Source organism: Alexandromys fortis, unplaced genomic scaffold (assembly GCF_014885135.2).
Source record: "Alexandromys fortis isolate MF-2015 unplaced genomic scaffold, M_Fortis_MF-2015_v1.1 scaffold_150, whole genome shotgun sequence".
NCBI lineage: Eukaryota > Metazoa > Chordata > Mammalia > Rodentia > Cricetidae > Alexandromys > Alexandromys fortis.
The window spans coordinates 2,772,339-2,786,530 of NW_026068027.1; the positions used below are offsets into that span (position 1 = coordinate 2,772,339).

Consider the following 14,192-nt stretch of genomic DNA (forward strand, 5'->3'; position numbering starts at 1 on the left):
GACAGGGCTCGTGGCTCCCTGCCCATTTAGCTGTCTTTGCTCTTCCTGGCGGCACAAGAGTAAACCCAAAGACCCTATGTACTTGTGCAGAAGAGAAACAACAGGAGCAGAGGGAGGCAGTTTAGGGTCAAATCAAAAGCCCACTGGAAAGCAAGAATTTTAATGGCAAGGCGAGAGATGCGAAGAGACGGCTTGAGAAATCTGGCTGTGTATGCTTTGGTTTGGGGACTGAAGAGGTGGCTGGACATTAAAAGTGCAATCACATTGGTAGCAAATGATCATCCCTTTCTTCCGACTCTTCCCCCAGCTGGTCATCCCCAACTCCACGATAGGCAGCAGGCACGTTGCGGGGTTTGGAGCGGCACACAAAGTCACAACCATCCTGCAGGGAAAAGCAAAGGAAAGAATATCTGTTTTAGAGTGCGATCACATGGTCTCAGACTGTGACAACTGGTTTTCTCCACGGACCACAAAGGGAACATCCCAATGTGAGGCTTAGCCCAAATGAACTGCTACTTACAGCTACGAGGTTGCCAAGGTCCTGCCAGAAGGCCAAATGGGGAAACTGCTCCATTCCCTTGGCTCCCACCACCAGTCGCTGGTATAAGAAACCCCCCATGATGTAGACGGCAACCAGGGATGCAAATCTGGAGAGGAAAGGACATCACTTAAAATGTTATCAGCTCTGAAGGGGCATTACCTTCCTACAGTAGCTACTCAGAAGGCCAAGGCTGACCTTCATATTCAATATTAGTTGTTCCCTAAACTGAAAACAAAAAAGGGCTGGTATTCCTTAGAAGACCTGCTAGGACACTGCCAATCTGACAAAAATAAACACCCAAGGGGGAAAAAGACTTGGTATATGATTCTAATAGCCAGGAATCACCATTAACCAGGATTCTGTTTCTTCAAAGTTCTACTGATGTAATTAATAGGACAATACTGAAAACTGTTCAGCCTTCCTGGGAAAAACATAAGCTAGGAATGGTGGTGCACACCTTTAATCCCAGCACATGGGGAGGCAGGAACAGCAATTCTCTTGAGTTTGAGGCCAGCCTCAGCAACATAGTGACTGTCTTCAAAAAAAGTTTGTTTTTTGTTTTTCCTGTTTTGCCACTGCCAGGAACTGAATATAGGATACCTCATGCACACTAACCAAGCACCATGCCACCAAGTTACATCCCCAGCCTAGTTTCTTTCAACTTGAATGGTCAGCTATTTTATAGTCAGCCCCCTCTGATTCTGTGTATGTAAACACACATGTACTGAAGAGGTAAAAAGTACTCACATGACCAGTAAGATAGAGCCCACACTGAGGTGGGAGGCCTCTGGTGAACAGGCTACGCTGCTGTCCATCTCAAAGAGGTACAAGCAATCTTGGACTTTGTTCCGCTCCTCTGACACTGGGTTAAAATTGCCCTGATGATAAGTGGACCAAACAGTAACTATGTATACGATATTTTCTTTCAACTTGCATCCGACAAACAAGAATACCCCTCAAATAAGCAAACTCCAAACATTTGCTGCTCCTGGCTAAGTAGCCCATGCTCCATGTATGGTGTGAATCTGGCACACTAAAAATTTCAATTAGTTTTCTCCCGTCCACTCCACACAGACTGTCTTCCTGTTAGCCCCCCACCCCTACCCCATCACGGCCACTCCACACAGACTGTCTTCTTGTTGATGCCCCTTCCCCGCTGTCACATCTTTCAATCTGCTGTACCCAGTTCACCTCACCGCTAGTGTGTGTCGATTGCAGGAGATCATCACCACTGCACGACGCTGCTCTTTGCCACAGTGGTTGTCATATTCGTCACCCCCTTTATAGATGAGCATGATCCAATTACCTGAGGAAGGACAACAACAGTGGCACTGTGGAGTGCAGGGGAAACAGAGGCAACAGAGGGTCGAATGGGAGAGTGGAATTAGCCACCAAAACTGACTCTAATTAATGCTAATTGCTATAATCTATCCATATGAATGAGAAGCTAAAACTTCTTATTATTTTGTAAAAGACAAGAGTTTCGCTATGTAGCTTTGGCTGGCCTTAACTCACTAATTATCCAGGCCTGGCTGGCCTCAGCTTGTCATCTTCCTACCTCTGCCTCCCACGTTTTGGGGTTACAGGCATGAGCCACAATGCCTGGCCTTAAAATGTGTTTCTCAACAAAACTCTGTTTCCTTGTGTTAGACAGTAAGAACTAGTTATTTAAGATTAATCTTACTTTCTACATTAAAGATAGGCAACATTAAAAATAGTTTTTATCTGTGCTTTTATTGACTAATGACCATTTTCTCAACATGTAGCAAAAGGAGAGGAGGTTCTATATGATTGCTAGGCATCAGAAGTCCAAGACAACACAGATAAACTCAAAGCGGATGTTTACTGAGTTGGGAATACATTTCTCTCAGTATTCACTACTTTTAAAGTTCTCTGCAAAATACTGTTCAACCATTATCCATGTGAAGTGAGTAAGTAAGGATGCTTTTAACTGTGCATATGAGAAGATTTTAAAATCAGTGAGCGGGTGCCTCAAAATCATCTGTGGTGATCTGAGTGAGTAGGAATCGAGAGGCTCACAGATTTGAAATCTTAGTCACCAAGGAGTGGAACTGTTTGAAAGGATTCTAAGGATTAGGAGGTATGGCCTTGCTGGAGGAGATGTGTCACTGGGCTTTGAGGTTTTAAAAGCCCATGTCAGGCCCAGAGTCTCTCTTGTTACCTATGGATCAGGATGGAGAATGCTCAGCTACTTCTCCAGCACCATGTCTGCCTGTATGCCGCCATGCTCCCCTCTTTGGTGACAGTGGACTAGCCTCCAATCAAATGCTTCCTTTTATGACACTTGCCTTGGTCACAGCATCTCTTCACAGCGCTAGAACAGTGACTAAGACACCATCATACTAGGAAAATGATGATTTGAGTAAAGAATTCACTCATGTGTTTTATTTTGTTCTTTATGTAATGAGTATCTAACTAGATAATTTATCTGCTTATGGGAAGAAACCATAAGGGTCACAAGTGCTCCCTTCCAGTGTACACTTTCATGACATTTGGAAAACACAACTATGTTAGTACAAAAAGGTGGTGAATTTTTTTTTCCTTAAATACTCACTGGTTTGCACAAAAAAGGTATTTTAAAATTCAACTGGCAAATTTGGTTAATTTGATGAGACATGGTGGTGGCTGGTGTGGAACTCATGACATATTTGGGTGCCTAGAAGGACTGCAAGCTGTGTGAAATCCTGGCTGGATTCACACCCATCGTCACTCTCGCTCCTTCAGTCTCTCCTTCTACCCACCCCTTCCTTCCACCTCTCTTCCTGTGCTACTCAGGATCAAAGCCAGAACTCTGTGCATGAGGGTGAATGTTTTACCCGAACTGTTCCCAATCCTCTATTCTTTTTGTTAAAGTTTTGCACTGTCTTCAGACACAGAGGTGTCCTGAGCTGTGGTTCCAGAGCAGCCGTGGAACTAGGCACTGTGAGGTGAAGTCTCAGGTAGTCCAAACTCCATATAACATGACTTACTCAAAAAGAAGGGAGGGCCAACACATACAGGATTGTTAGAGACTGTGGGATTAGTCAGCAGGAAATAGCTTACTTCCATTGAAGAGGTGAGTCTCGTTGATCCTCCCAACCACCGTCTCCTTCCAGGTATTTTTGTTGATCTGCACCAGGCCTGCCCCAGAGGAGTGGTTGCCAGCTTCCCGGCATATTCTGAATTTGTAGATGTATAAGTCCGAGCCCTGGCCCACAGTGCTCTCAAAACTTCAGAAGACAGACAGGAAGAGAAAGAACAATATCACTAGTTACCAAGCTCAGAAAAAAAACAGACCCCTCCCTTTGATGACAACCAATGTGCTAGATGCACACTTGTTGCTTATGAGGTATTTATCGCTTCAGAGACTGTCCTGCTTGTTGATAATAGAAAGCTAGATATACCACCCCAAACAGCTATTCATTCTAGAACACCTATTCTAGTTATGCAAGTGTTGGCTGTTTCCCTACAGCAAGGGACAGTCCCATGTTTAAGAATCATTTTTTATGTATACAGTGTTCTGTCTGCAATATGCCTGCAGGCCAGAAGAGGGCATCAGACCTCATTACAGATGGTTGTGAGCCACCATGTGGTTGCTGGGAATTGAACTCAGGACCTCAGGAGGAACAACCAGTGCTCTTAACCTCTGAGCCATCTCTCCAGCCCTTAAGGATTATTTTTATACTTGAAAATGCCCTGACAGTGATGAAGACATACTTAGACATGCATATTTTTAAACGTGTCTGTTTGATGTTTCTGAAGTCTTAGTATATGAAGCTATCAAGTTATGTTCTGATTTCTACAAGCTTGTGCTTTAGACCCAGTCATTAGAAACAGGTAACTTTTCTGTGAGGACAAGAAAAACACACACGATCACATGGCTGTGAACTTGGTGTGTCAGTAAGAGGGCAATGTGTTACATCCAAATAAAACTAATACTTCCAGAACTCAGATTAGAGACCATATCATTCACGCACTCCTTCCACAGTAAAGCTGAAGAAAAGTCAGTGAAAGGAAAAGACCCTTAATAAAGATAATTTCTTAAACCCTGTCAGGGTCTTCGCATCTACCTTTTGTTGAACAGTGGCCGTAGCCTCTCCAGGAGAGCCTGCTCTTGCTTCGACTCCTTCTCATTGTCTCCTACCAGGTCACAAGACTTTTCTTCTGTCTGCCAGGATTCTTTCACAGCCAGAGCCAGGACCAGCAACAGTAACAGTTCAGTCCTCCAGCAGCCAGAGAAGGGGAACATCCTTTTGGAAGAGTGTGTTGAGGGTGAAGGAAGGATCAGGAAAGGAAACAGATCAATCACATGACTGCAAAAATTAATGGCATTCTGATTATGCAAACAAAAAGCATGAATCTGCTTCCAAACGAACTATGCCCAGTGTAGTGGCAAATGTCTTTAGTCTCAGCCCTCAGGGGCAGAGGCATGTGGATCTCTGTTTGAGATCAGCAAGAGATACTTGGTGACTCTGTCTCAAAGACCTCCAGAAAACAAAAGCTCAATAAAACAAAGCAAACTATGAGGGTAAGAAGACGAAAATAATGAATTATGTTAGCTTGGGTGCATCCGTCTTTGCTTTGTTACTGTTTGATGAAATTTACACTGTACTAGTCCATCATCCAAAGTGAACTACTAGTTTACAAATAAAGCTGAAGTCAGTGGTGGCCTGCCTTAAAACAGTCCAGTCATGACGTGAACAGACCCTCCAGTATGTCTAGCTTGAGGGTATTAGAAGTGAAGTAGAGGAAGGAACTTGGATGTGCTGGACTGAATATGCTAAGATCATTCCAGGAGCACCTAGCAGTCTTTCTTCACTCACTGGAAGCTTGTGGGATGGCAGGGAGGCAGCCACAGCACCTCAACTCACCTCAATTACTCACACACCACTTCTCTGGAAAACCACCCAGTCATAGAAGAAAACTCATTCGGTCAAAACAAGGGATTAGAAGTTTTCCAAAACCTGCTCCAGCCTCTCCAAGTCACAAATCTCAAGGGCTTCTTCTAGACTTTCCATGAGATGGCTATCTTCTACACTGCTGCATTCACCTCCTGTTTGTATGATTCTAACAGGCCTATCTACAGCCCACGTGAGACACCCCCCGAGGCTATCTGTGAATGCAGCCCAACATATCTGTGGATGACAATGTCATATTTCAACGTTGAAAAGTTGGATATCCCTTACCATCTTTGTAGTTAAGCCATAGTGAAAGTTTCACTCGAATCTATTAGGAATGCTTCAGGCCATTGACATTGTTCATTTTTAAGTTTCCATGTTTTTCTCTGAGACATTTAACTCTTCCAGACTTTCCCTATGACAAGAAAATGGCAGCTCTGGCCTTGTGATCTAACTGCATTTCCCTTTCTCCCTGAAACTTAATCTGAGTCTTTATTTCCCACGTGCAAGGAAAGCAACAGATGCTTGGGACCTATTTACCTGACTTCACATACCCCAAACATCAATCCACTACAGAAATACAAACAAGGCATTTCCACACAACAATCACTGGTAGCCAAGAGGTCAAAGGCTCTCCTAAGACATCTCAAATGCTAAACAACAGGACCCCTTGATAGAGCGATAGCCTTCAGCCAGGCACTACTTGAAATACTTAACATGCATTACTCAACCTTCCCCAAACCTTCTTATGTAGTAAATTTTATCATCTCTTCAAAAGGCAAACGACAAACAAAACAAACACCAGCGACACAGCTGGTGGAGGAAGAGCTCAAGGTCTGCGTGCCACCGTATTACAGAGCTTCCATCCTAATTCTCTGGGATGGCAGGAGAAGCCAAAGCAGAGCTGCCTTGTTTTGCTTTTAGACAAGGCAGGAAAGGGAAGCAACTGCTCAGTTAACTGGACTGTACAAAGAACTCATACTTAAGCCCTGGCCTTCCCGAAGCTCATCTATTGCTCAATACATAGCTCAATCAGTCAAATCGCTGAGTGGTTCTTTTGTTAACCGACTCTGTACCATTTTCCTCAAGTTTTCTCAGGACCCAGTTGAAATGCTAACATTCTGTGCTCTGATGCCCCCCCCTCCCCAGAATATTTTGGAGGGATGCTCTCCCAGGACAAACGCTTTGCACTCTGGCCTAAAAGTTAGTTCCTCATTAGTTAACTGTTGCTGCTGCTTTCTCTTCCCAAATGAGGGCAAAACATGTCACAAAACTGAGAAGGGATGAAGAACGCCAACAAGCTGTGGTAGGCATTAGATGAGCTTAAGATTCGTCTGTAAGCAGGGCAGCAGCTGGCGCTCTCCTTTAATCCCAGCCCTTGGGAGGCAGAAGCAGGTGGATCTCTGAGTTCAAGGCCAACCTGGTCTAAAGCCCCAGGAAAGCCAGGGCTACACAGAGAAACTCTGTCTTGAAAAACCGAGAGAAAGATCTGACTGTAAGTTTGAGCTGCTTCTCTTTGGTTCAGTGTGGTGTATACACAGATGCTTAACCCGTTTAGTTAAGCCAGAACTTATCAGTTCCGCCTCTTGGAAAAGTAAGATAAGGGGACCGAGGCTTACGGCTGCCTACTGAGCTGAGTGCAAACAAAGTTAAAAGAGTGAAGTTACTAGAGCAACCTGGATGGCGAATGGCATGAAGGCATTCGTTAGCAAACTTCTGGTAAACTCGGGCACAAGTAGAGAACAGTATGCAATTGAGGCTGCGCAGTCTCTTTTTAATATGGTACAAATAGACTTTCAAAGGGCAGGCATTTTTCGGTGTGTGACACGGGATCTCATGACCTTGAAGAATCTTGAATTTCCTTATTCTATAGAGACAGCTCTATTGGCGACGCTGGAACGGTCTCCTTTACAGGCCGGCCAGTGACTAAGTTAGGGACTGGGAAACTGCTGACACCACTTATCCTCGCTCTTTCCCACTTATGGCCATTTTCCATTTTCTAATGGAAGCTTTACTTTCTTCCTCCTGGTTCACGGCAGCCAACCCTTTTAAGAGCAGTCTGAACTGGCAGAAAAAGCCCCATGCTCAAAGAGCCTCAAGGAAGTGGTTCTATGCTTCAAACTCCCTACAAGAACACAGGTAACCCCTGTTACTCTTTTCCACGCCAAGCTAACACACGTTCCTCGAACTTCTTCCAGGATCCTGGAAATCCTCGCTTTCCATTTGCTTCAAGCCCACACCTGACCCCAAACGACGCCACTTTTCTTCCAGGATCCAGGTCAAAATCCTTTCAACAAGCATCCAGGAACACTTCGCACATCTCCACACTTGGCACTTAAGTTTTCCCCACCTTCAAAACATCTTAAATTCCTTTTTGATCTTGGACGTCCTCCCCCTCACTCCTGGTAGCCTGAGGCTCTCCGTGCTCACACCTTTCGCCTCCACTCGTCCCTACGGCTCCCTAGCAGGCTCTTCGGCTGGAACCACCGCCAAGCGACACTCCAGGACTGCATCTCCTGTGGCGCAGGGGTGTGCAAGGACCCCAGCCCGCCTCCTCCTCCACGCCCCCCACACTCACGTGTCACGGTAAACACAGCAGCCGAAGCTAAGGAGCCCCCAAGAATGTGGCCCTGGGGCTGGGAGACGCGGCCGGAGAGCGGCGGGCCGCAGACCCCGGTCCTCGGTTCCCGTCTGAGGCCAGTGCTTCCCAAAGCGCCGCTCTGCGCTCTGCTCCAGAAACCGGAAACAGGAAGCGGCGAGAGGCTGCTGAGCAACTGCTCCTCCCACTAGACCCCCCGCGGCATGTGACCGCAGCACCATCGCGCCCGGGTCCTGCCCCTGGACGCTGATTGGTCGGCAGCCTAGTTCGCTACGTCCCCCGTCCCATCAACGCCCATTCACTCCGAGATTGTCAAGATCAGCTTCTTCTTTTCGGGTCGCCTTTCTACCAATGAGGCTCGAGCCCCGCCTCCAGGGACTCCGGGCTGGGACTCCCGACTCACGCGGGGGTCACGTGCCAGGTGTCCGGCTAGGTCGGCTTGAAGACGGGACCAGAGGGCGGCCGGCGGAAGCCGGGTGTCGCTCCCTGGGCTCGCTGGGAGTTGTAGTTTCTGCTCCCGAGCCTCTCCGGGAATTGTTCTTAGGGCTCTTCTGCTACCGTGGTGGCCTCTGTGCGGCGCTGCTCAGCCACCCGCCAGCTGGGATCTCTCCTGGTCTAAACTTAGTTGACTCAGCCGCTAGGACAGCGGAACGTCAGGATTCTGCGTGCTCTCGTTTTCCTAACACCTTTGTTCAGAATTTTCTAACTCACTGGGGACATACTGTTATTACTGTTACCTCTGCAATGACTTGTCCTCTGGCATCTTGCTAAATAAGCATACTCTGCTCATCCAAGGTGTCTGCCCTATGTGTGCGGGTCCTCTAGCCAGCATTTTGTTTCCCGGGGGTCTTTGTGCCTTTGGTAAGGTCCTTTGAAGACTCCTTGGGTTTATTAGCCACTCTCTGAAGTGCTATTTGTTCTTACTCGGTTTGAAACTTAATTGGTACGGCTTCCTGGATTCACTCTCCAAGTTCCTAATTTCTTCCTCTGACGGTTCTTTTGGCTTTAGCTTGTCGTGCCCTTCTGATTCTTACATGCTTTAAAAAAAAATTATTTATTTATTACGTATACAATACTCTGTCTTGTGCGTATGTCTGCAGGCCAGAAGAGGGCACCAGACCTCATTACAGATGGTTGTGAGCCACCATGTGGTTGCCCGGAATTGAACTCAGAACCTTTGAAAGAGCAGGCAATGCTCTTAACCACTGAGCCATCTCTCCAGCCCCTCTTACATGCTTTTGTGTGCACTTCTCTCACTCTGCTTCAATAGGGATTTATGTTAGAGGCAGTATTATGTTTGAAACTGCTAGCGCTGAAGTGTCCCACACTATTTTTAAAAGTTAACATAAAAATTTTAATAAGTTTTAATTAAAATACAATTACTTCCCTTTCCTTCTTTCTTTTCCTTCCTCCAGTTCCCCCAAAACCCCTCCACCTAGATCTTTCCATGCCCCCCTCAATTTGATAGCGTCTTAAAAAATTATTATTGTTACATATTCATGCATAAATATATTCCAGTCTGCGGAGTCTCACCTGTAAGGAAGACTTACTGTACCTTTATGGATTTCTGCCTGTGCTGTTTATTGTTCTGATTTATAGGTGTCACAGTTGGGTAGGATTAGAATTGCCTCCTCCCCGTGGCTGCTTGTATAGTTAATATTTTCTGGTACCATGGAAGCTAGACTGCAAGAAGGAGGCTTCGATCCAGCTCAAATAGCAAGACTCCCAAATCCTATGTGTGCAGTGTCTTCAGCAATAGGGGTCTATCTTCAACCTCTGAGAGGCAACCAAGGGCAACAGACACAGTTTGTATTGTTTTGGGAGTGACTTGGATGACCCTGACTAACTGTTGTTCAAGAGATTTCTCATGGCTTGTACTAGGAGTTTTGTTAGTCTACGGTTCTTTATGATGATGATTATTATAAAGCACTATGTCTTCTTTACTTTTGTTTTTTTTAAGAGAAAACAAACTATATTTTTTTTTCATACCAATCCAAGTTCCCTCCTCCCAGTTCTTTCACCCCCCCCCCATATGCCCCAGAGACAGCAAGGCACATTGTTTGCTCCAAAGAAGGACCAAGGCCCTCTGCACAATATCCAGAATGAGTAAAATATCCATCCAAAGAGAATGGGTTAAAAAAAAACCAGTTCAAGCAGCAGGGACAAATCCTCGGGCCACTGCCTGTCGCCCCACAGTCTGCCACAGCCATACAACTGTCATCCACATTCAGAGAGTCTAGCTTAGTTCTATGCTGGTTCCGTCCCTATCTGGCTGGAGTTGGTGAGCTCCCATTAGCTCAGGTAAGCTGTTGCAGTGGGTGTCTTCATCATGGTCTTGACCTCTTTGCTTATATTCTCACTTCTTCCATTTTTCAACTGGACTTTGGGAGCTTGGCCCAGTGCTCCACTGCAAGTCTTTGCCCCTGTCTCCATCAGTTGCTGGATGAAGGTTCTATGATGACATTTAAGATATTCATCAGTCTGTCTACAGGGCAAGGCCAGTTTGGGCCCCCTCTCCACTATTGCTTAGGGTCTTAGCTGGGGTCATCCTTGTGGATGGCTGAGAATTTCTCTAGTGCCAGGTTTCTTGCTGGCCCCATAATGGCTCCCTCAATCAAAACATCTCTTTCCTTGCTCTCTATCTCTATCCTCCCATCTTGACTATTCCATTCTCCTCCTTCTCCTCGTCTCCCCTCCTCTTCCCCTTCTGACCTCCCCCCCCCCACTGCCATGCTTCTAATTTTCTCAGGAGATTTTGTCTATTTCCCCTTCCTAAAGTGATTTATATATGTTTTTCTTAGGGTTCACCTTATTACTTAGCTTCTCTAGGATAATGAACTATAGGCTCCTTATCCTTTGCTTTACAGCTAGTATACATTTATGAGTGAGTACATACCATGTTCATCTTTCTAGGTCTTGGTTACCTCACTCAGGATGTTTTTTTTTCTAGTTCTATCCATCTGCATGCAAATTTCAAGATGTCATTTTTTTTTTTACCTCTGAGTAGTACTCCATTGTATAAATGTACTGCATTTTCTTTATCCACTCTTTAGTTGAGGGGCATCTAGGTTGTTTCCAGTTCTTACTATTACAAATAATGCTGCTATGAACATAGTTAAATAAATGTCCTTGTAGTATGATTGAGCATCTTTGTGTATATGCCCAAGAGTGATATTGCTGGGTCCTGAGGTAGGCTGATTCCCAATTTTCTGAGATACTGCCATACTGATTTCCAGAATGGTTGTACAAGTTTGCATTCCCACCAACAATGGAAGAGTGTTCCCCTTACTCCACATCCTCTCCAGCATTGGTGTTTTTGATATCAATTATTCTGACTGGTATAAGATGGTATTTCAAAGTTGTTTTGATTTGCATTTCCATGATGGCTAAGGATGTTGAACATTTCCTTAAGTGTCTTTTGGCCATTTGAGATTCTTCTGTTGAGAATTCTCTGTTTAGATCTGTACCCCATTTTAAAAATTGGATTATCTGGAATTTTGATGTCTAATTTTTTGAGTTCGTTATATGTTTTGAAGATCTGTTCTCTGTCTGATGTAGGGTTGGTGAAGATCTTTTCCCATTCAGTAGGCTGCCTTTTTGTCTTATTGACTGTGTCCTTTGCTTTACAGAAGCTTCTCAGTTTCAGGAGTTCCCATTTATTTATTGTTGCTCTTAGTGTCTGTACCACTGGGGTTATATTTGGGAAGTGGTCTCCTGTGCCCATGCATTGAAGGTTACTTCCCACTTTCTCTTCTATCAGGTTCAGTGTGGCTGTATTTATTTTGAGGTCTTTAATCCATTTGGACCTGAGTTTGGTGCATGGGGATAGATATGATCTATTTGCATTCTTCTACATGTTGACATTCTGTTATGCCAGTACCATTTGTTGAAGATGCTTTCTTTTTTCCATTGTATAATTTTAGTTTTTTTTTGTCAAAAACCAGGTGTTCATAGGTTTGTGGATTAATATCTATGTCTTTGATTTGATTCCATTGGTCAACCTGTCTATTTTTATGCCAATATCAAGCTGTTTTCATTACTGTAGCTCTATAATAGAGCTTGATGCCAGGGATGGAGATGCCTCTGGAAGTTCCTTTATTATACAGGATTCTTTTGGCTATCCTGAGTTTTTTGCTTTTCCATATGAAGTTGAGTATTTTTCTTTCAAGGTCCGTGAAGAATTATGTTGGGATTTTGATAGGGATTGCATTGAATCTATAGATATGTTTTGGTAGAAGTGCCATTTTTATTATGTTGATCCTACATATCCAAGAGCATGGGAGATATTTCTATTTTCTGATGTTTCTTCAATTTCTTTCTTCAAAGACTCACAGTTCTTACTGAACAGGTCTTGCACATTTTTGGTGAGTGTTACCTCAAGATATTTTATGTTTTTGTGGCTATTGTGAAGGGTATTGTTTCTATGATTTGTTTCTCAGCTTCTTTATCATTTGTATATAGGAGGGCTACTGATGTTTTGAGTTGATCTTGTATCCTACCGCATTACTGAAGGTATTTATCAGCTGTAGGAGTTCCATGGTAGAAATTTTGTGGTCACTTATGTGTACTATCATATCATCTGCAAATAACGAAAGTTCAACTTCTTCCTTTCCTATTTGTATCCCCTTGATTTCCTTTTGTTGTCTCATTGTTCTAGCTAGAACTTCAAGAACTATGTTGAAGAGATATGGAGAGAGTGGACAGCCTTGTCTTGTTCCTGATTTTAGTGGAATCGCTTTGTGTTTCTCTCCATTTAGTTTGATGTTGGCTGTTGGCTTGCTGTATATTGCTTTTATTATGTTTAGATATGTTCCTTGAATCCCTGCTCTCTTCAAGACCTTTATCATGAAAGGGTGCTGGATTTCTAATGAGATGATCATATGGTTTTTTTCTTTCAGTTTATTTATATGGTAGATTACATTGATAGATTTTCATATGTTGAACCATCCCTGCATCTCTGGGATGATTATTTTGATGTGTTCTCAGATTTGGTTTGCCAGTATTTTATTGAGTATTTTTGCTGCATCATTGTTCAGGAAGGAGACTGGTCTGTAATTCTCTTTCTTTGTTGAGTCTTTGTGTGGTTTTGATATCAGGGTAACTGTAGCCTCATAAAAAGAGTTTGGTAATGTTCTTTCTGTTTCTATTATGTAGAACACTTTGAGGAGTATAGGTATTAGCTCTTCTTTGAAGTTCTGATAGAATTCTGCACTGAAACCATCCAGCCCTGGGCTTTTATTTTATTTTATTTTGGAGGCTTTTGATGACTGCTTCTATTTCCCTGCAAGTTATAGGTCTATTTAAATTGTTCACCTGGTCTTGATTTAATTTTTGTATAAAGTACCTATCCAGAAAATTGTCCATTTCTTCTACATTTTCCAATTTGTGGAGTACAGGTTTTTGTAGTATGACCTAATGATTTTCTGGATTTCCTTGGTGTCTCTTGTTATATCCCCCCTTTCATTTCTGATTTTGTTAATTTTGATATTCTCTCTCTGCCTTTTGATTAGTTTGGATAAGGGTTTGTCTATCTTGTTGATTTTCTTAAAGAACCAGATCTTTGTTTCATTGATTCTTTGTATTGTTTTTTGTTGTTGTTTCTATTTTATTGATTTCAGCCCTCAATTTGATTTTTTTCCTGTCTTCTACTCCACCTGGGTGAATCTGCTTCTTTTTGTTCTAGACCTCTCAGGTGTGCTGTTAAGTTGCTAGTGTGAGATTTCTCCACTTTATGAACTTTCCTCTTAGCACTGCTTTCATAGTGTCCCATATGTTTGGGTACATTGTGCCTTCATTTTCATTGGATTCTAGGAAGTCTTTAATTTCTTTTTTGTTTCTTCCTTGACCCAGAGGTGATTCAACTGAGCACTGTTCAATTTCCATCATTTTGTAGCATTTCTGCTATCAGTGTTGTTAAATTCTAGCTTTAAACCATGGTGATTCAATAAGATACAGGAGGTTATTCCAATTTTTTTGTAATCTATGGTACTTGTGGGGAGCAATAGTCAGTCCAGATGGTATGATGCACGTGTGTGTGTGTGTGTGTGTGTGTGTGTGTGTGTTATGTATCATTTTAGGCAAATATAAAGTAAGTTTCCACAAGGGTTTATCATAAAACCTTGGTGTTATTTGTCCATTTTCCTTCCCTCTCCTT

The 14,192-nt window shown here is 43.5% G+C and overlaps 1 protein-coding gene across 1 annotated transcript; it reads right to left on the reverse strand.

The window, feature by feature from the left end:
• Nucleotides 1-62: 62 nt before the first annotated feature.
• Nucleotides 63-8,197, reverse strand: M6pr (mannose-6-phosphate receptor, cation dependent). The gene is made up of 7 exons (XM_050164033.1): nucleotides 8,018-8,197; nucleotides 4,612-4,791; nucleotides 3,605-3,771; nucleotides 1,738-1,847; nucleotides 1,289-1,419; nucleotides 521-647; nucleotides 63-382 (listed from the first exon to the last, which is right to left on the reverse strand). Exons 2-7 carry the CDS (start codon nucleotides 4,788-4,790, stop codon nucleotides 260-262), a joined length of 837 nt encoding a protein of 278 aa, XP_050019990.1. The 5' UTR covers nucleotide 4,791; nucleotides 8,018-8,197; the 3' UTR covers nucleotides 63-259.
• Nucleotides 8,198-14,192: the final 5,995 nt, after the last annotated feature.